The following is a 21,886-nucleotide window of genomic DNA, read 5'->3' as shown; positions in this document are numbered from 1 at the left end:
TAATATTCAAATCACATCTCTCTACGGGTGTGTCTCCAGATGTGTGATTCAAATAATTTAAATGAGAAATATTGAGCAGCCCACAAGTTTGGGTCTATAATAAAAAGACCCCCACGACCCATATTGTGAAAAAGACTCCCTTCTCGATTTTATTTTTAAAATTAATGATCAATATTCTCTTACATTTTCATCATTTAACATAATAAAATAATTATAAAAAATTTACTTTTAATTTGGTGTTTTAGTGATTGAGTGGTTGTCTTTGATTGTATTTCATTGATGAAAATGCCTCTGAGAATATCTGTCTTCTCTCCTTTTCTTGTGCCTTTTGCTCACTCAAATGGGTATGTATTATAGGGTTTTCTTTTTCCCATTGTGACGACCTCCATTTGAAACTCAATTATAAAGTCTATCCATTGCATTGTAATTTGTAGCATAAGACAAGGGGCAACTTGTTGCATGAATTTTTCTACTTTCTCATTGTTGATGCTAAAAAATAGATTGTCAAGATTGAGTCAAACTTAGAGACAAGATATATGCAGTTCACTCTTAGTGAATGGGCTACGTTCACGTACAAGTATATTCTTATTCTTATAATAATGTGTATTTACATTTATACAAGGGGTTGGGCCCAAATATAAAGAGAAGAAGGGAAAAGCCCATGACTATTGATCAAGCCCAACCTAGGAATCCTTTCCTAAGTAGAGAGCGATTTCATTTTATAGGTGGGGGTAGTCTTCACTTTTTGTAATATTTCAATGTGGAATTCTTTGCCTTGCTTAGAGTTGCTTTTAATTACTTGGTCATATATGGTATAAACACTCATCATTTTTATTTATTTTTATGCGGCTACTTTCTCATCATTGTATGCATGTGTGTGTTGCTTTCTCGAAAAGTTTCTTAACTGTTATGATCTTCATTACAGAGCTGAAAAAGAGTCTGGACAATAAAGAAAATGCCACATAGAACTCAACCTATGACTCTGCTCTTGGTGTTTACTTGGCTGAATATTGTACTAGTTTCAACCATTACTCCAGTCTATGATTTCATTTGCTTCCTTCCCTACTCCGAAACAAGAGTATGTTTTCTGGTAAACCGTTATTTGTTAAGAAAATCATATTCCAGAAAGGAAAAAAAATAAAGGTGTTAAACTTGGTAGAGAACTTTCTGGCCACACACTTGCAAGATGCTGCTTAAAACTAAGCTTGACCAACTCTTTACTAGATATGGTATAACTATGCTTGCTCGCACATGATGTTATTATATGCATCATAAACTGAGTAAAATTGGGCAATGGTTAGAAGCAAAGGCCAAGTGTAGAAACTGAGTCGTTGAGTATTTAAAAGTGGCCTATCAAGTTTTCCCAAAAGAAGATTATTATCCTGATGAAGATTGGACAAAGTAAAAGGAATTCTACTGAAGTCGAGATGAACAATTTCCTTGATTAAGAATGTCAATGAAGTCCTGTGCCTTGATATCAAAAACACACCCCCTACATGGCCATTTTTGTTGAAGCCGTTTATTTAGCATGCTTCTGATGTTTCTCTGACCTCTAGCAGCCAGTTTATATGAGCACATATCATATTATACCCGTATGTATGTATTTTTTCAAAAATACTTCCATTTTTTGTACATGTTTGAAAGAATCAGTAAAATACATGTTTTTAAAAATAAAACGTCTTGTACACGTATGTCTTTTTCATGTTTGATGCACGTGTTTTTTTCAAATTTAATCATACATACAAAATTGACATATTATACATGTGTTTTTCATAAATTATCGAAGAAAAATAATATATATTATAAATTGTAAATAAATTATATTAAAATATTATAAGTGCAGCTATTTCCACCCATATTAGGATTACAAAGGGTAAATTTGTCTTTAAAATTTTCAAAATAAGGCGGATGGGGAAATAGGAGAGGGGGTGGAAATAGGACAGTGACTAAACTTTTCATTTGTTCTTTTCACAAATTTTCCCGAATAAAACACGTATGTATTTTATTTGTACTTTTCCCGTTCTGTATACAAGGGGGAGGGGGCTTATCACAGACTCACTGCCATGAGAGTTCAAACTTGAGACCACTAGTGTTGTCCGAATTTTAGGTCAATTAGATACAATCTATTTGTACCTAGCACATAAACTTTAAGTAATCTTTCTCAAGTAGCAGCAGAGCAAGATTTATGCCAAGTAGAGCGGAAAATAGAGCCAACATTAAGGGTATGTTTGGGGTCCTTTTGAAAGGGCCAAAAACGCTTAGCAGAAAAACTTGGACGTGCTTCTAGATCATAAAAGTGTTTTTCTATGCTTCTCCACGGATCAGTTCCAAGTGCTTTTCCCAAAAAACCTTTGGATCAACAAATTTTTTTGATGTTCTAATAGAAGTGTTTCTTTTAAAAAAACGCCTATAAATGGAAGTGCTTATATGAAGCACTTGGATTTCCAATTAACGTTATTTGATGTTCTACTAATAAAGGGTTTCTGAAAAAGCACTTATAAATAGTTCTTCCGACAGAAGCTTGGTGCATATAACCATTACGATGAATCAAAGAGGGTCAAAATAATCGAAAAAATCACATTTCTAAAACTGTTTAACCATTACGATTAACATCGATCTAAAATCTCAAATACCATATGGATCTAAAATCTCAAATACCATATGAAACCAACAAGTAGCATGCATCTAAACTAATCAGTGTCACACAAACTTCTCTCCGTATGCTCTTATTTCGTAAACCCAGATTCTTTCTTTGATTCAGCTATCAAATTGATTGGGTCGAAAGCCTACATATTATGTTTGATGATGTCAGCTGCCTTAAGTTGAGATGGACAAATTCCTTTATCTCCAAGCTCCACTGTACGTACAAATTCCTATGGCTTTGGTGATGTGAGCTGCCTCAAGTTGTATTTGGCCAACTCCTTGTACTTGTCAACAACACCGATCAAGCAAATAGTCTGTCAATCAAAGCAAAATTAGGTTTTGACTTTATCAGAGGCAACAAGAAGGATCCTATATATAATTAACCACCAGCCTAAAGACAAGCAACTTTTTATGATAATGCTTCTTTCATCCATGTCTATATTTCAAGGTCAATGCACAATGTACTCTACCCATTACTTTGCAGGAGGGTAGATCTGAACATTAGTACAATAGACTCCAGATGGGAAGTAACTATTAACCAAATACACACAAAAGATAGAAATGATAGGATGAACAGTGACACCCAGTATATAAAAGTGAAAAGTAAAACGGAAAACACCGAGTATCGCACTTGGTGTGAAGATCATTAACAAGAGAAAATGAATCTCTTGGTGGCAGAAAGGACTTACAGGAAAGAAAAAATATAAATCCAAAGACCCGTTGAGACCCATTGAGGGACAGAATGAATTGGAAAATGGTGACAACGGAAGAGAAATGAGCGCATATTTTCAGCTTTGAAAGGAAAAAAAACTTTCTTACCTTCACAATTTCAACAACAATGGTCTTATCAGGATTTTTAAGGTCAACTTTGTGAGGCCCAGGCACGGATTTTGCCACTGCATTTATGATTTTCATCCTGTCAATACCAGTATTTGCACGGGCTTCATACAGGACTGCAAACTGAATGGAAGTGTAGAAAAATCAGAAAGCATCCTAAGATATCTGAAAGATTAAAGTTCTGTTTATGTGGGTCAAACAACTTATAACCTTATAACAATAATGTAGTGCTAATAATAAATAACACCAAAAAAAAAAAGGAAAAAAAGAGAGGAAAACATGTCAAAAATATAGAAAAGCTCATCATATTTTTCCACTTCATTAACAAATCGTTGCTGGCTACATTAAGAAGTAGATACAGCTTTTTCATCACAGACTAGTAAGTTGTAAGTCTTTGTGTCATATCACTTAAGGTAGTTTTTAAAACTAAATACAAATTGATTTTTCATGAAAAGAGAGATGTGAATTTCTTTTTTAGTTAATAAGAAGACGAGATGAGGATTGATGACTTATATTACCTTCTGAGGATTCTGAGTTTCCACTGGAAAGTGCTGTGCAAGAAGTGGTTTGATTGCTCTTGAAATATCCTCTTCAGAAGAATAGCACGCTACTTCAATAGGCAATACTCTTAAGATAAACCTATATTATGCAAGTGTAAACACCCAGTTTGAGATGTCCTCCATACGCGTTCTTTGTATAAATAACCTAACAAGAAATATACGAACCTGGACATGTGTCTCCTGGTTGCAGCAGCAGATGCCATCATATGCTGCACTATATCCTTTGGGCTAGGATCTCCATCTCTCTTCCGCATTTGAACAAAGACAACACCATTGCAACCAGAATCAAGGCTGATAAAGCGCCTCTGTAAAATAATCCAACATTGGGATGAGGAAAAAATCATGAAAGCGGACACCATTCCCTTTAAACCGGTAGCAAGGGGAGTTGAATCAACCATATAGCATACTCACCAAGATATCAGAAGAAATATGCTAATAAAATTAATGAAAACACAATGCAACCACATCTGTAACCAACTCAAAACCACCCAAGAGTTAAAATACGCTGATCACATTGATAAATGACATAGAGCCTTGGCCAAGTATAGTTACTAGCATTGATAAAACTATTCACCAAGTTGATTCAATAAAACTTGTTACTCTGACCATTAGACTGCTTAGGTGATAATCTGATGCCAGCTTTACCCTTCATTGTCATAAATACTTTGTCTTATGGACTTAACAATTAGAACAGGTCACTCTCCCACAAGAAACAATCCTCAACCAAAAGTCCAACGCATAAAAAAGCCAAGTTTGTGAAAAAGATGGGAAGAAACGTGACAGAACCCCTGGAAAAAAAAGAAAAAAAAGAAACAAGAATACATCACCAACCTGGCAGAAAACAGAACAATAACCAACGCCAAACTAGAATAGAGAAGTCAAGAAAGAGCAACTAAATCCATGTTTAAAAGAAAAAAGTCATGAAATGTTGAAGGAACCAAAGTTGTCCCATAAGCAGTCATCCAGCCCTGCCTCAACAAAGTTAAGCGGCCTCTTTCCATCCATACCACTCAAAAATTCACAATCATAATGCATCTCCAGAAATGCTTTGCCTTCTCCCACCACCAAAAGCACAAAAAACTCTCTCTACAAGTGAAGAGATACAGGAGGAGGGTCCCAACTAAAACTAGCCAGGAAAAGATTATGCCACAAATGGCGGAAATGAAAGAAGCAATGGTCATACTAACTAAAGATAATGAACAATAAAAATTCAGTATGCCAAAGTTATTACTGAAAATATCAGGGTCGTGGGATGAAAATTTGGCAGGTTGGATGGTAAGATATTCTAGGGACAGAACAGTACTCCTTAGATATTAAATTCAATAAATCAAGTACACACATGCTCTTATAAAGCCCAAACCTAAACTTAGAGAAATTTCCAGTACCCATTCATAAACCTGGGAAAATGAAGAAAGAGATGGTAATACTAACTAAAGATTGGGACAGAACAGAACTCCTTAGACATTAATTTCAATTAATTAAGTCTAAATGGTGTTCAAATGCATGCCCTTAAAAGGACCCAAACCTTAATCTAGAGAAATTTCCAGTACCCATTCATAAACCTGGGTGGGTTAGCAAGTTCTGGTAGGAAATTCCATCCCTTCTCTGGTATTGCTTTTAAAGAGAAAATTAAAAGTATTTGGTACTGAATCAATAGAGAAAAAGGAAAGTATAAAAATTATTCAAACAAGTACCACTCAAACTGATACTTTACACTTGGGTATTCACATTTGTAACAAAACCAATCACAAACACAATCCTAATGCAAATAGTGAAACAAATTGAAATATTATAGAGCTCATTAATCCTGGTCAATTTTCATCATGATAATCAATTCATTTGAAAATTAAGCATTTGCAAAGCAGATATTGACATAATCAACTGTGGTTCATTTAACAAATTGTCAAAATTTAATTTTTTAAAACAAATTTATAACTTTAACCCATATATTGAAAGTTAGCATTAAGATCTCAAAGCCCTAAAATTAAGGCAAGTTTCCTGACCTTGGTAATGGATAAAATAATGATGTCAATGTCATGGCAACAGAAAGTAACACTAAAGTGTATCCAGTCCGAAGGTCTGTTCAAATATTTCTTTTTGTGATTATGATCGCACATGTTACATGTACGAAAGAATAGAAAGCCATCTTTCTTCCCTTGACACAGTTTGGAATATCATGGTACCCACAATGGTTTTCATTGTCCTTTTTTTCTTTTCAGATCAATGTAAATAACATCCAAAATTATTCTAAGCAAATGTAATCTAATTATAACTTGGAGGACCATCATGCTTTGCATATTCTTAAGACATATTGAGTGCCGCAAAAATGCAAAGAAGCAAGTGAAATTGATACCTCTTGTAAAGATAAACTTTGAAAGAGAAATGTTTGTGTGCATACAAGACAGTGGAAAACGACAATGGCATTGGCCACACAAAAAACAAATATCTAAACACGACAACAGGGTAGTGCATGACATATGCACTTGCAGAAAGCAAATAGATGTGTTAAATATAAAACAGTAATTGCAAATTAAAGATGCACATTGAATTGTTGAAAAAAAAAAAATTACTATCATATGCCAGTGTAATGCAAAACAAAAAGACAAGTAGGTAAACAGAAGAAGTCATAATCATTCCAACCACGAGCTAAATAACCTTAACCAGTAGAGGGAACACGATGCAATCAAAACTCTACAAAAGCAGAATGCTTGCTAGCTAAATTTCTAATTCAGACAGAATGAGGTTTGGCATCCACACAAACTTTTCTTTGTTTTGGTCAATTTATCCACACAATCTTGATTCAAAAGAAAAGGAACATAACACAAATACACACAAGCATGCACAATCTAATCATATATATTAGAAGATTATAGAAGGTCACCTTGTTCTTATCTCCCAGTTCTTGAAGCTCAGCTTCAATAAGCTTATCAATGGACTTCTCTTCCACTTCATATGGGATCGTACATTTTGATGAATTTGTTCCTAGACATTGTTTCTTTGCTGGTGGCTCCTCAGCTTCATTTGCTGAAATTTCCTTACTAACATTGTCCTCTTTAGTGTCTTTAATCTTTTCCTCAGTTTTATTTCCATCACATCCATCATCTTTCTTATGGTGATCTGATTTCTCAGTTGCTGCATTATCTTGACTACCATCATCTTTCTTCTGGTGATCTGATTTTTCAGTTGTTGCATTATCTTGACTAGCATCATCTTTCTTCTGGTGATCTGATTTCTCAGTTATCGCATTATCATGACTACCATCATCTTTCTTCTGGTGATCTGATTTTTCAGTTGTTGCATTATCTTGACTAGCATCATCTTTCTTCTGGTGATCTGATTTCTCAGTTGTTGGATTATCATGACTACCATCATCTCCACGAGTATCAGATTTATTCTCTTCATCCACCCCATTTTCTTGTTCTTCTTCTGCCTTGTCCTCTCCCGCCTGTTTGTTTTCGTGATCATCATCATCATCACTACTAGAAGAATCAGAATATGAGAATTTAATCTTCTTATTTGAAGGTTTGTGTTCCTCAGAAAGCTTTAATCCTGAACCTTTCCCATGGACTAGCTCTTCATAAAACTGCAAGACAAACCAAACAACCCAACATATAAGTTTCTCACGTAAAACAGCCAAGAAATAAATAAACAGTCCAGAACGCCATCTCTTAATTTTAAGAGCATTCAACGCTTTGAATATTTGTCTACCAATAAATAACAAAAACTGAATTATCCTGTTAAATCCAAACAAAGAAAAAAACTAAAATAGGCTTTCTCTGTACCAGTAAAGGTATTCTTTAACAGAAGATGTAGATATGTATATAATTCAGTTTTTGTTATTTATATATATGGAAAAGTTTTCTCAATACATATACAAATTGAACTCCTATTTATTTTTTATCTGAACCAAAAAGAAGAACATCAGTTCTCAGACAAAGAAGATTTCTGAAGCTTCACCATGCAAATAAGAGATTTCCTATGGTCCACATAATTAAGTAATTATTCAACGGTACCTCGTGTAATAACAAAAAAAAGTAACAGAGGAACCAGCAGATTCTTTTACAGAACAACGCTTAAATATTGACCCTCTTGGTCCTGTCAGTTCCAATATTCAGCTTGAACTTTACTCCATAGGTGCATGTGGAAGGACTCTAGGAACCACGGCAAATCTTATGGCTATGTAAGACCAGAATTCCAGAACGAAAAAGGCAAACGGAAAAGAAATGAAAGTAGCAACTATAAACAAAAACCCAGACAAAAAGTATCAAGAAAGTAGAACATAGGAAAAATACCTATGGGACATTAGCAACTATAGTATCAATAAGCAACAATAAGCAACAATACGCAAAACCCAGATAGAATATTGGCAACCGGAAATGAAAAAGATCATATATTTGAAGAAAAAGAAATGAGGAAAAAAAGACAAAAAAGCGAAGAGAGCAATACAGAGTCAATAACGTTAATGGCCTCATTAGAGGCTTGGCGTTCCCTGCCACCATCACAAGTAATAAAGAAGCCTTGCACTCCAGGGTGTAATGGGTACGACCCTTTCTTCTTCACCGCTTTCTGAACATCAAAAATACAACAAACAGTCTATAAGAAGTAAGAACAGTGAGTTGAGAGAAATAAGAATTCAACTTTTCAAAGTATCTAAATTTCTCACAGAGAGAGAGAGAGAGAGAGAGAGAGAGAGAGAGAGAACTAACGTTGTGAGGGAGATACCGTTGCTTCCCCTTCTTGGACTTATTGGCTGCGGAAGTGGACTTGGATTTGCTATCTGTCGCCATTTTTGCGTTTCAGAGCAAAGAGGAGTTAGAGCACTCTTCTACGAGCGCGGCGATGTGATACTGGCCTTAAAACCACGCGTGTTTTGTTTTCATTTTTTTTAATCGGTAAAATAAAGGTAATTAAGATCAATGTCACGGCCCGAGGATCTTGCCTGCTGGGCTTTGAGAATCTGTGTTAATGTTAGCTTGTTGTCTTTGGGCCTAAGCTCGTTCTCTCCAAGCTACTCGTCTTGGTGGGTTCAATAAGGCCTTCTGCAACTCATTTGGCCTTAAACACAAATTTTTTCCTATCAAAAAGTAACTATTTGAGTTTTGCTCAGACTCAAACCGTTTTTCCCCTAACTCTTCAGACTCAAATTTTACGTCCGCAACTTTATTACATTATTTAATAATGGTTTAAGTCTAATTTTCCTTTTCATGAATAACTTTTCTTCATTTAATCTTTTTAGATAACTTCATCATTAAATTATTTTTTTTAACAATTTAACGTAAAAAAATTGAAATTCTATAAATATAATTTTATTTGAGAAATACGCGGATATTTATAGTGTTTTGAGTGAGTTTTGGGGTTGGATATGATTTAAATTTTAAAATATTATTTAACTGTTGGATTTAAATTTCAGTTGTTGGATCTTATTTTTTTTCCATTAAAATAGCTTGGATTTAATATGGATCATTGTTTTGGGTTCTTGTTGGAATAAAAAATTTAAATAAATAAAATTAAAAAAAAAGTGATGCGCCACCAACATGCGATAGCTTCTATAGCAACAGCAGCATGACACCTAGTGCCCCATTGATTCCTTCTTGCACATGGGCTGCGTCAGCCTTGAATGTGCTCCATCAAAAACTTTTCTAGTCCCGACAATAGCAGGACTGGTATTTGGCTCCAAGTTTGAGTTTTTTCAAGTTTTGGCTCCTTACTTTTCTTGGGTTGGGAGAGGAATTGAGCTAAATTTTGGGATTTTTTGGTTTGGCCTCATTGGTTGGAGATGGTATAAGGAAGTCTTTCAATCGTCTACCAACTTTTTTCTCGAAAACAAACAGATTGTTTTTCCTCAAATTGAAAATTTGGAATGCCATGTTGACCCAAATTGCTAGTAAAACACGATGATCAAATTGGTGAAAATAAATTCACAATGACCAAAATTGAGGCAAAACACAATAACCAAGAATGTGTTTTACCCTTATATGTTTGATAGATCTTCAAATTGCTGGTAGAAAGTCCTTAGTAGAGAGGTAGATCACACATCTACATATATTTCTTGCTTTGTATATTACCCTCCGTAAATATTATCTTAGATATCAACCGTGGATAAAAACATCACTATTACATAAATAGTAAATTATAAGAAGGCCTAATTGCTACAATGCCCTCTGAAAGCATGGTCAAATCTCACACTGCACCCTGAAAGTCAAAGTGACCCGTTTTGCGCCTTTGACCGATGTTTTGCTTCTTACTTTACCCTTATCGTCAAGTGTGTTAAAAACACTAACGTGACACGAATGGGACTCATTGTCTTGCTTAAATATATGATACATAAGTTCCTTGTCAATAAAATATTTTCTTTGGAAAAAAAGAATTTAATTTAAATTTTTTTTTAAAGCTCTCTTTAAATAAAATAAAATAAATGTGTGTTGTAATTTAACTGTTTTGTGGTACCATTCTATGTCAACAATAGTTTGATGTATTTCTTATATGTGCTTACTCGACATGGACTAACATAAGCTTTTATTACTTTTGTTGGTGGAAGAGTTGTATTTACAAAAGATGTTGTGTGTTTGCACAATGGTTGTGGCGATGATTGATATTTTCTCAACATGTTCTAACAAAGTTCTTTATTAACCTCTCTACAACACATGCGTACAAGTATCTCCCTAAACGAATACTTTTACTGAAGAGACTATTTCAGTACCCCTGCCACCATGAAGGTTTAGCAAGAGTAATAGTGGCACAATTAACCATACCAATGGGGAAAAGATTCTCAATGACTCCATAAGGATCAGCCATAGGAAGAGAAAAGGAATAACTATTCAAAAGAAGATCGATGGTCATAGAATTGAGAGATTGAAATTTTGCTATAAAGGCTAAATGAAAACTTTAGAAAGACATCTGAAGCACATGTCAAATTCATGCGAGTCACGCATATAGAAACCCAAATTTAAGAGCTTAGCATGATCTAACGAGACTAGGCCGTGACTGAAGCTTTACAAAGCTTATTAGGCAAGATAACCATTTGAATGGTTATCGAGCTTGCCCGCTCACTTATCCTTATTTAAAATTCCAAATTAAACATGGAGTTGTCAAAGAGCAGTTCTAGGCAATGTTCTTAAACTGCCACATCCCTAACTCGAGGTATAATAAAAATTCTGAACCCAATGCATGATAAATAAAAGGTAAAATAAAAAGAGTCGAAATAGGGTTTTAGAATAAACCTCTTATAAAATAGCTGCAAGATCTTACAATGTACCATAAATAAATAAAGTTCTATCATTCTCATCTAAATCAACCTTAGCTCGCCAACGATCCATCTTTTGGGTTTAAGCCTTCAAGGTGAAAAGGGTGAGTGAAACAACAGCTCAATAAGGACATAAACCTTATCACAGTGAATTGATATAACTAAATTAAGTTAAATGCAATCATATAGTCACATAGAAAAAATGATAATAATGCATGAATGAGCTTCGATTCTAACAAACCCATTAATCTATCATGGGACACCTTTCGTAGTGAGGGAACTCCTCTGTTTTTAGCTTGACGAGCTTCTTTTGTTTCCGAATAGTAAAGCAAGTAAATTTGGATGTCCCATACCATGCATTTTACCACTGTGATTAAGAATGCCCCATCATATGAACTAACACTTATCTCAATCATCCCATAATTCCCCTTTTGCTAGTTATCTTGTCTAAACTATTGATCTCCAAGGCCAAATCACCTAATAAAAAAATTATACTGCCGATATCCTATTCTACTGTGCATACGGGTCACTACTACAATGGTCAAACTCAACTACACAAAAGATCATTTCCATTACCCTATTTTTCATAATTACTTTCTCAATCTAAGAGTTCCAACCATCACTAATATTTGAACATGTGAACATTAAGAAAATAATATAATGATCATTAACAACATATAAACACCTAATATCAAGAACATTAATCAAATTATAATATCAAACATAATATAGTACTCACGGATTTAATTTAATCAATATCGGTAAAGGCTCCCCAAGAACCCCCTACCTCGATACCAAAGCAAGTAATTTAAGGTGACTCTCTGCTCTCACCGTGCGCGCGCACACACACACACACAATCTCTCTCTCTCTCTCTCTCTCTCTCTCTCTCTCTCTCTCTCTCTCTCTCTCTCTCTCTCTCTCTCTCTCTCTCTCTCTCTCTCTCTCTCTCTCTCTCTCTCTTCAAAATGAAACGAAGTGGCCTCTAATTATAGTAACACATAGGCGGCAAGACTTAACTCTTATTGGATAGTTTGGTCGCTAAGTATAACATTATAAGAAATGAATTTATTCTAATTGAGCATGCACCTCTTGATGCAAAAAGTGCTTACAAGCTGCTCAACCTTTTTTTGTAATGACTATTAGAATGTACACAAAGCTTCCACATGCCAAGTCTAAACTATAGCTTGCCAACAAAGAGAAGTTAGAGTATTTACCAAGCTCTTCTAGCATTCAAACGATAAGAATAAAGTTCTAAGCAATTCAAGCTTGCTAATCATATCTTCGATCACAACAAGAAGCTACGTTCGGGCTGCACAAATTTCTAAATACTAGAAAATACTATAATTATCAATATTAATAAAAATGGTATAAAACAGCTTAAATTATTATTTCTTGTGATTTCAAGTGCTTCCTTTAGTATCCACATGATGGTCATGATTTTAATAAAATTGTTAGGTTTAGCCTTCATTAAAAGATTGGAGGTTTTCAATCACATTATTAACTCTATTAATATTATTAGTAGTATTGAGGTATTGTGCTACTTTTTTATGTATGAACTATAAATCGATTTGGGTAAAGTGTTTGTGCCCTAAATCTAATTGGGATTTTATGGAAAAGGGATGTGACTCTTACAAGGACAAAATTGCCTCAAATTATGACCCATGTGAGTCTCACGTTGCTTTTATCATGGCAATTTGGATGAAATTGACAATTATAGAACAGTTTAGGTGTTAAATTGAATAGGAAAAAAATCTAGGGGGTTATGTGTTAGAACATAATTACATAAACAACTAAAGACACTAACCCCTGTAGCCATACGAGCAACACAAAAGTCTTTTTCCTTCTGCAAGCCCTTGACCATACTATTTCTAAATGGGTTATGAGTATTTTATGTGTAATTGTAAGTGAATTCTTCCCATCAACAAATTTAAATAGGACTCTACTTCATCACCAAGCAAACCTGATATAATATGGAACTAGGAATCCTTAACTTAGTAGGATACTTAATCACATACCTTATTAGCAGCACGATGAGTTGGACTTAAACTCAATGTACGTGAACACAACTTCAAACTAATTACAATGTGTGTGATGTCCTAATACTGATTACATTCTTCCACTAGGGCACACACATCATAACTAGACGTAATCATATGAAACTTATGCGAACATTCTTTAATGGCCAAGAGATTAAACCAACAACCCTAAGAATAAGCTTATGTCAAATAAGAATATCTATGCAGAATTAAAGACACACATGCTCAATTTCAATCAAACATGGTATCTAGAATTACATACACAAAATCCTTTTTCAAATGAAACTCCAACAAGACATGAACAAATCAATGTATCATTTGCACCAAATATGTGAACTGTAAGCCCATCAATATATTATGATTCTAAACTGAAGCATTTAACAGTTGCATCACCTGTCTCAATAATCAAACAAAACATATTACTATAAACTAAAATAGACAAGAAGCTTTACTGTAAAAACTGCATCAAATCAATGGAAAACTAAACCAACTAAGCCAGTAATGACCTTTAAGCAATTAAACAAACTATAAATCACTACTCAACGCATATCTACATATAAAACTAAAATTCTAAAACTAAAAGCTCCCAAAATCAAGTGTTGTCTAATAAATTACATAGCTTTATGTGAATATCATTCAATGATAAAATGGATAAAACTTTATGCACAAACAACAATGCTAACAATTGCAATATTATTGATTACACCCCTTCATTCACAAGCAAACTATAAAGCAATCAACAAACAAATTAAATCCTCCTTAACAACTTTCTCTATTGTTTCAATGTTGAAACCTTTAAAAGAACCATGAATAGATATAATTAGACAAATATTCTGATTGGTTGCCAAAATTAAAACTTCTTCATAATGCAAATCCTTTAAGCAAACCAGAAATAATCCTTATGGCATGAAAGGATTGTAAGTTATATTCAAAATATAACCATTGGCGGAACTGCAAGGCTATATATGGTGGGTTGTAGCCCAGGTAGTGTTTTCAAGCTGTAACCCTTTGCTATTGTGGTTTGATCTTAGTCCTTTTATTGCATTTTCTTGTGATCAATTCAACAAAATTCATATTCCAACCAACTTTATTTTCAGGGTTTATTGTTTTCATTCTTCAGTGATAAACCGCCTATTGTTAATTTTCAGTGAGAAGTCGTGTATCTTAGCCATAGTATAAAATATCAATAATATCGACGAAATATCGACAATATTATCGTTTTTTTTGAATCACGGATATTTTGAAACATATCCATGCACATATCATATAAATATCGATAATATCGAAAAATATCGATGTCGATAATTTTGCTCACACTTCAGCAATAATTTGTCAAAATATCGCTATAATATCGAAAATATTTATATTTATGTCGATAATATATTTATATTCATGTATCTCAACCATAGTCTAAAATATCGATAATATCGACGATAATATCAGAAAATATTGATGTCAATAATTTTGCTCACACTTCAGCAATATTTTACCAAAATATCGCTATAATATCGAAAATTTCTATATTTATGTTGATAAATATTTATATTCATGTATCTCAGCCATAGTCTAAAATATCGATAATATCTACGAAATATCAAGGATATTATCATTTTTTCGAATCACGGATATTTCGAAACATATCCACGCACATATTGTATAAATATCAATAATATCGAAAAATATTGATGTCGATAATTTTGCTCACACTTCAGCAATATTTTTTCAAAATATCGCTATAATATCTAAATTTTTCAAAAACAAAACACAAAGGGGATTTGAACCCCTCCTATTTCACTCCTCCCAACACCTTAACCACCATATCACTTATGTTTTTGTGATAATATGCTAAAATATTTATATTTATATTGTTTTGTTTTGAACTCTTTTTGCAAGAATAAAATTTTCATATGAGAATCAATCTTTGACTTTTCCTTTTCAAATTTCAATTTTTGAACTATTCACCACGTTTCAACTTACATCACTTACCCCACCATTCAACCACTCATCTAACTAATCAATTGTAGTCATATTTCAATATATATAATTAGGTAGTCCTATTTCTATATACAAATAAATCAAATGGTCCCATGTCGTCCCTTCTTTCTCAACATCTCTCCAAAACAAAACATAATGCTTATGTTATTCTCAATTTCCCCGCAAGTTTGAAAAAATTTGAACTATAGTAAGTTATTCTCATTCATTATTGTTATTTAATTTGCATGTTTATTATTATCTATTCCAAATTTTTGGTGGTAATATATTTTAAATTGTGTCAATTAATTACTTAGTCAATGGCATGTGGTTTTGAATTTTTCTATTCTTTATTTGGTCACTTACATGTGTGTTTATTGTCTCTAAATTCATTATTAAAGACTTTATATGCTTTCATCACATTTTGTTACATTTGTTTAATTATTGTTTTCTTGTTGGTCAATGCAGATTCTATTTGGCCTTTACACAAAGGGTTCCATATTTAAGGTAAGTTTACAAACTTATATTCATATTATTGTAATTTATACAACAACAAAAAAATTTTGTGGACCAGTGCATGTGATATGAGAACCAAATAATACTTGCATGTTAATTCTTTGAAGTAATTAAGTAATGTTGTATAATTATTCCCTAGAATAATTTTAATAAGTTTAATGTTATTTATTATTTTATTATCGAATTGGATTATTATTCATTATTAGGTTTTATTATTCCATATTATTTCGTAATTACTTAAATTCCTACAATCATTTTCTTTACTTCCTATTTAATTCTTCCATAGAATAACTTTATTATTTAGGTTCTCTTATATAACCGTCACTACTATATTTTTTTGCCAAAAAATAATTACCTAATTTCCATGACAAATAAATATAGGTACATTTAAGATGTCTAGTGGAGTTACTAAATGTGATCCAGCTTGGGAACATGGAGACCCAATAGACGAAAACAAACATGGCACACTTTGAAAATATTGTGGTCAGGTAATGAAGAGTGGTGGAGTGACACGACTTAAGTACCATCTTAGTGGATTAGATCTAGGAAAGAATGTCCAACGATGTGATCATGTTCCCCCAGAAGTGAAGACATACATCACCACATTATTAAAAAATAAACAACACCAGAAGGAAAAGAAAACATACGGAACGGAAAATATTTGAGTTGGGTTACGGGGAGAAGTCATTGGCCAAGCAGTTGACAGTGATGATGATGACGATGAGGACGAATGTGATGATGACATGGGACCTGGAGTGACAGGACCCAACCCAAATTCCACTTTGGAATCCGAGCTGAACCCTGTGAGTGTCCGACACCTGGATAATTCCAGGCACAAAGACACTGCCTTTCTAACTAAAAATCCACTTTTAAAATAAGATTATCTTCTGCAGAAAATTTGGCAGAGTTTCCCCTGTAATTTACTCATTTCCCAAAATTTTCACCTGTCATCAAACATTTATATAACTCAACTGCCAACATGCTTTAAATTATATCTAAGAAAACAATAGTATATCATTCTGCCCCCAGGGCTCAGTAATTCAAGTAAATCATGCTTGGAAAGCCATAACCATCAATTCCTCGTGACACCATTGGTGACACGTCCTGCCCTGTAATCCTCACTGGACTTAGGAGACATCTGGTCAACCTGATCCGCAATTCTCTCTCCCACGGTCCGCATAACTCTAAGACTCATGAGGCAAAATATGCTATAAAAAAACTCAAGATGTTTAATACTATATAAAATAATGCAAGATAAAGATAAATGAACATAATAAAATAAAATAACCTAAGTTAAAGATTATAAGCTCTGAACACCCTTGTATCGAACTCACGTAAAGTTCAAAAACAAATATATATATATATATATAATATATATCAATACCTTGATTAGAATCTATATATATTTCCATCTATCGCTTGTAAAACAAATGTGACACTTAAAAAAATAATGGTAACTGTATAAAATCCTTAATTTAGTTTAAAAGCTTTTCAGAACTTAAATTCTCTTCACCTAGGCGTACCCTTATTTCTGATTCGTCAATTCCTTTAACACCATCAATTTCATCCTCGCAGGTCTCGGAAACATAAAGTTAATCGAGTCGCATTCCTCGCATGTCTCAGAGATAACACTTCAATCTGAGCCGCAATCCTCACAGGTCTCGGAGATACCACTTCAATCTGAGCCGTATTCCTCGTAGGTCTCAGAGATAATACTTCAATTTGAGCCGCAATCCTCGCAGGTCTTGGAGATACCACTTCAATCCGAGCAGCATTCCTCGCAGGTCTCAGAGATAATACTTCAATCTAAGCCGTAGTCCTCTCATGTCTCAGAGATAACACTTCAATTTGAGCCGCAATCCTCGCAGGTCTCGGAGATACCACTTCAATCCGAGCCGCAATCCTCGCACCACACGGTTTAGGCATCCCCGAAACTCTTGAGGCATTATCAAAATAACGCACCCTCGTGGTGAGATTGAAAACCATAACCTGGCTTTTATATCAACTTTCCACAAACTTGTTCTCAACTAAACTTAAAATATATATACATTTATATGCCACAATCTGATGAAAGCCAAGTGCTATGATTCATCCTTTTCAACTACTGAATATACATATATTAAACACTTAGCTAGTATGTTAACCATATCGATCTCTGATTAACATACCATTCAAATATTATATTAATAATCTTACAACATAATTAACCATATGAATATATAAGCATGTGATAAATCAACCTATAATTAAATACTCAACATGAATTCACATAAAATCAAGGAATTAAGACCATAAATAAACCAATTGAACACTCGCACGCACATGAACTTTCTAAAAGCTTAAACATATTCTATGGAGCTCATCCTCATTATTTAATCCAAAGTACTGGCACTGTGCTCCTAGAAGTGTGTGCATGGAATTGAAGGTCATTCTCAAGCCTATGTAAACTTTTCCACTGATTAGAATAGTCTAGAAGTGCCTCGAGACTCAAAAAGCGATAAGTCCCAAAAAGTCAACCTGGGACCCCGTGGGTCCAGAACCTCAAAATTCTGATCCAAGAGTTCCTAGAGGTTCTAACATGCTCTGGTCTCAATCGGACGATCGGACTACTCACGATCGCACGATTGGAAGGTTACTATAAACCTAGCCCTAGGGTTTGCCTTTTCGGAGTATTCGGGACTCCGATTCACAATCCACTGAATCCTACACAATCCTGGAATTACATAGATCAACATATAAGAAATTGACTACGATCTCAAACGTATTGAACCCGAAAATCGCACAATATGCAATATATGTTCGGGGTTCAAACATTGTCCGAATTGAGATCTGTGAATTCCTACGAGCTCGTAACAACATAAGGATAATTTTATAACAAAATTTCGGACCACCACCCAGCCCATGGGCCGCCACACGCACCGGCAGTGTGTGGGTGTCTAGATAAATTTCGGTGGCTGGAAAACTTCAAGGTTGAAGGCCAAGCTTCCTTCCCTAGGTAAAACACCCTATTTGGAACCATTTTTGTTCTTGGGCCTACCCCAAACAGTGGCCAGAAGTGGCCGGAATCGAAGGCCAAATCTGGCCAAAACTTCAATCGCTTAATCAACCAATTAAACGCATAAATTTTTCAAAAATAACACAACCAGCAGTTAGAACACGTTGAAAGGATAGAAAATCATACCAAATTTGAAAGATTTGGTGGCCGGAGGCATCCGAACAAGCTCCCGAAAGTTTACTAAAAAAACTACCAACACCGCCTGTTTCATGGCTGATTGCAGCGACCACGCCAGGCGGATCAAGGCTGGGACCGGACGGAAATCGAAGAGGGAAGTGAAGCGGTTCTAACGGGACCAGTGCCGTCAAGAACAGAGGTGTGTGGTGGCGGTGGTGGAGGAGAGAAATTGGCTGGTCGTGAAACTTCTGAGGGGGGAGGAGAAAATCAGAATTTTAAAACTGAACTTTGAAATATTTACAGTTATGCCACTAAACTTCTTTTGATCGTAACGTCTTCGTTACAACTCCGTTTTGAGCCCACTACGTGTCTACGAACTCATCTCGACGTGCTCTATGCAAAGGTATAATCAAAATTTCTAAATTCCTTCCTGGTCAAAATTCACGTTTTTCCCTAATAATTTATTATAGGGGCAAAATTGTCTTTTTCTCTAATAATTTAATAATTAAAAATTAATGAAGGACCGGGTTGTTACATGAAGAGTGACACAATTTCAAACAAGCATTACGTGCCTCCAAACATGGAAAAGAGAACACCTCCACAAACTTCCTAATAGAACACAAGGTTCCGGGACAATTGGTGGTGCACAGATGAGACGGGGAGCAAGTGTTATAGAATCACAACCAACACCACCAATGGCCCCAAGTTTATATAAGCCATTCAAAGCACGCTAAAAGAGTGTTTGGAGTTATTTCACTGGAGGTAATGTGAATGAGGGAATGAGGCATTTAATTAGCAAGTTCTTTATCAATGAAAATGTCCCTGCTGAGAAGGCATCATCACATCATTTCAAAAATATGGTATTGGGATGTCAACAGGCCAGTGTTGGAGTACAACCTCCCACTCCCTAATTTAGAGTATAAAGACATTAGCGAGTATGTCAACAAGTTGAGGTCAAATTGGGAAACTAATGGTTGCACAATCATGTGTGACGGAGGGACTGGCCCGACCAGATTGTCTATCATAAACTTCATGGTATACTCCAAGGGAAAGCGAATTTTTTTTTGAAGTTCGTTGATGCTTCATACCATATAAAGAACTACAAGTATATTTACAAACTACTAAGGGATGTAATCATGGAGGTGGGAGGGCATAATATTGTCCAAGTCATGATCGACAATGGTTCTGCATTTGTCAAAGCCGAAAAAAAGTTAATGAAGCATCATAATGTATTTTGGACATCATGTGCAGCACATTGTATTGATCTCATGTTTGAGGTAATGGGGAAGGGAGAGAATATTGCTAATGTCATAAAAAGAGCTAGAACGATCACAAATTATATTTACAATCATGGTTGGTTGTTGGCAAAGATGCGTGAATTTTGCAAAGGAAAAATTATTCGTCTAGCTACCACTCAATTTTCCACCAACTATATTGCTTTTGACAGACTACTTAAGAATAAATCAAGGTTGAAGCAACTATTCACTAGCGACAATTAGGTCAACCACAATTTCAGCCGCTCAAATGCAAGTCGTATGGTGGAAAGTACAGTGCTTGATCATGCTTTTTGGACTCAATCAAAACATGTGTGCCAAGTATTTGAACCTCTTTACAAAGTTTAAAGGATCGTTGACACAGAGGTGTATCCTACTATGGGGGCAATATATGAGTTGTTGCGTGCAGTGAATGAGGACTTGGAAAGAAAACATGGTACAAGGTGGGTCATAAAGATAATTGATGACCGATAGTATAAAACATTATACCATGATTTTCATGCAACAGGTATAAATTATGTCATAATTTGCAATTCATTTCTTTAGTTGCATAAGTATTACTTCTCTTATTAGAGTATGTGTTTCTTTGAACAGCATATTATTTGAATCCTTGGTACCAATACAGACCCGGTGTTGGAGATGATGGTACCCTTATACGTGCTGTACACAATGTATACTCTAAATTAGACCCTACATCACCAGCAGTTGGCCAATTTGGAAATGAGGTACACAATTACTTAAATTATAATAATTACATTGTTGGATTAAACTAACACGATTTATTGAACTTAGCTAACATGGTTTAAATATGCAAGAAGAACTTTTGGAGAACCAACATCAGTTGTTGCTTGAACAAAAATGTCTCCTAGTGAGTGTAAACATGTTTCACTATCAGTTTATAATAGTATTTGTTGGAGTTATTAGAATTATCAACATTATTTTTCATTATAACTGAATGGTGGATCATGTATGGGACTGATGCACCAACTCTGAGAAAGTTAGCAATCACAGTATTATCACAAACAACTTCCTCGTCTGCTTGTGAAAGAAATTGAAGTACATTTGCACTCATACACACAAAGCAAAGAAATAGGTTGGCTTATAATAGGTTGGAAAAATTAGTTTAATACTACTACAACATGAAGCTTCAAATTTGAGATAAGGAAGCAGAAATAGATCATGTTGACCTTGGTGACCCACTAGATGTGTTTGATATTGCTGCTGAAGATGATGATATAGAGGGTAACCAACTTTATCAATGGATCGAACCTCTTCATTTAGATGATGATGAAGGCAACCCAGCTCTAAGAGTTGCTGAAAAAGCATGTAATGAAGGGATAAATGTAGAAAGAGTATCAGAGGAGGAAGTGGGATCTAGCAGTGCTGACTTGTTGGAAGAACTTTTACGCCCAAGACCAAGAAACACTAGAATTCCACCTTCTTCCAATCCTATAAAACCACAAGATCCTGTTGATACTAATGATAGCTCTAGTACAAGATCAGGGAGACTCACCTATCACTGGAGGTGGGAATGATTAAGGATATAGTGGAGCTGGAGGTAGTGATGGATATGGAAACTATGTTGGACCACCTTCTGGATTTATGAGCCCCTTCACTGGTGAGGCAAACTTCA

General features: G+C 34.7%; 1 protein-coding gene across 1 annotated transcript; it reads right to left on the bottom strand.

Annotated features, from left to right (window-relative positions):
• On the bottom strand, nucleotides 2,509–8,898 carry LOC18781247 (dentin sialophosphoprotein). The gene is made up of 7 exons (XM_007211530.2): nucleotides 8,747–8,898; nucleotides 8,487–8,606; nucleotides 6,922–7,623; nucleotides 4,206–4,345; nucleotides 3,999–4,119; nucleotides 3,463–3,603; nucleotides 2,509–2,957 (listed from the first exon to the last, which is right to left on the bottom strand). The coding sequence occupies exons 1-7, from the start codon at nucleotides 8,825–8,827 to the stop codon at nucleotides 2,874–2,876; spliced, it is 1,389 nt and encodes a 462-aa protein (XP_007211592.1). The 5' UTR covers nucleotides 8,828–8,898; the 3' UTR covers nucleotides 2,509–2,873.

Source organism: Prunus persica, chromosome G4, assembly GCF_000346465.2.
Source record: "Prunus persica cultivar Lovell chromosome G4, Prunus_persica_NCBIv2, whole genome shotgun sequence".
NCBI lineage: Eukaryota > Viridiplantae > Streptophyta > Magnoliopsida > Rosales > Rosaceae > Prunus > Prunus persica.
Note: the sequence above shows the minus strand (reverse complement) of the source record. Positions and strands in the feature narration are given on the sequence as shown.

Coding starts and splice junctions, on each gene's coding strand:
- LOC18781247 (XM_007211530.2), bottom strand. CDS start 8,827: ATGGCGACAGATAGCAAATCCAAGTCCACTTCCGCAGCCAATAAGTCC. Junction 7,624..8,486: donor CCATTAACGTTATTGACTCT/GTATTGCTCTCT, acceptor TTTGTCTTGCAG/TTTTATGAAGAGCTAGTCCA. Junction 2,958..3,462: donor TTGTTGTTGAAATTGTGAAG/GTAAGAAAGTTT, acceptor TTTGATTGACAG/ACTATTTGCTTGATCGGTGT.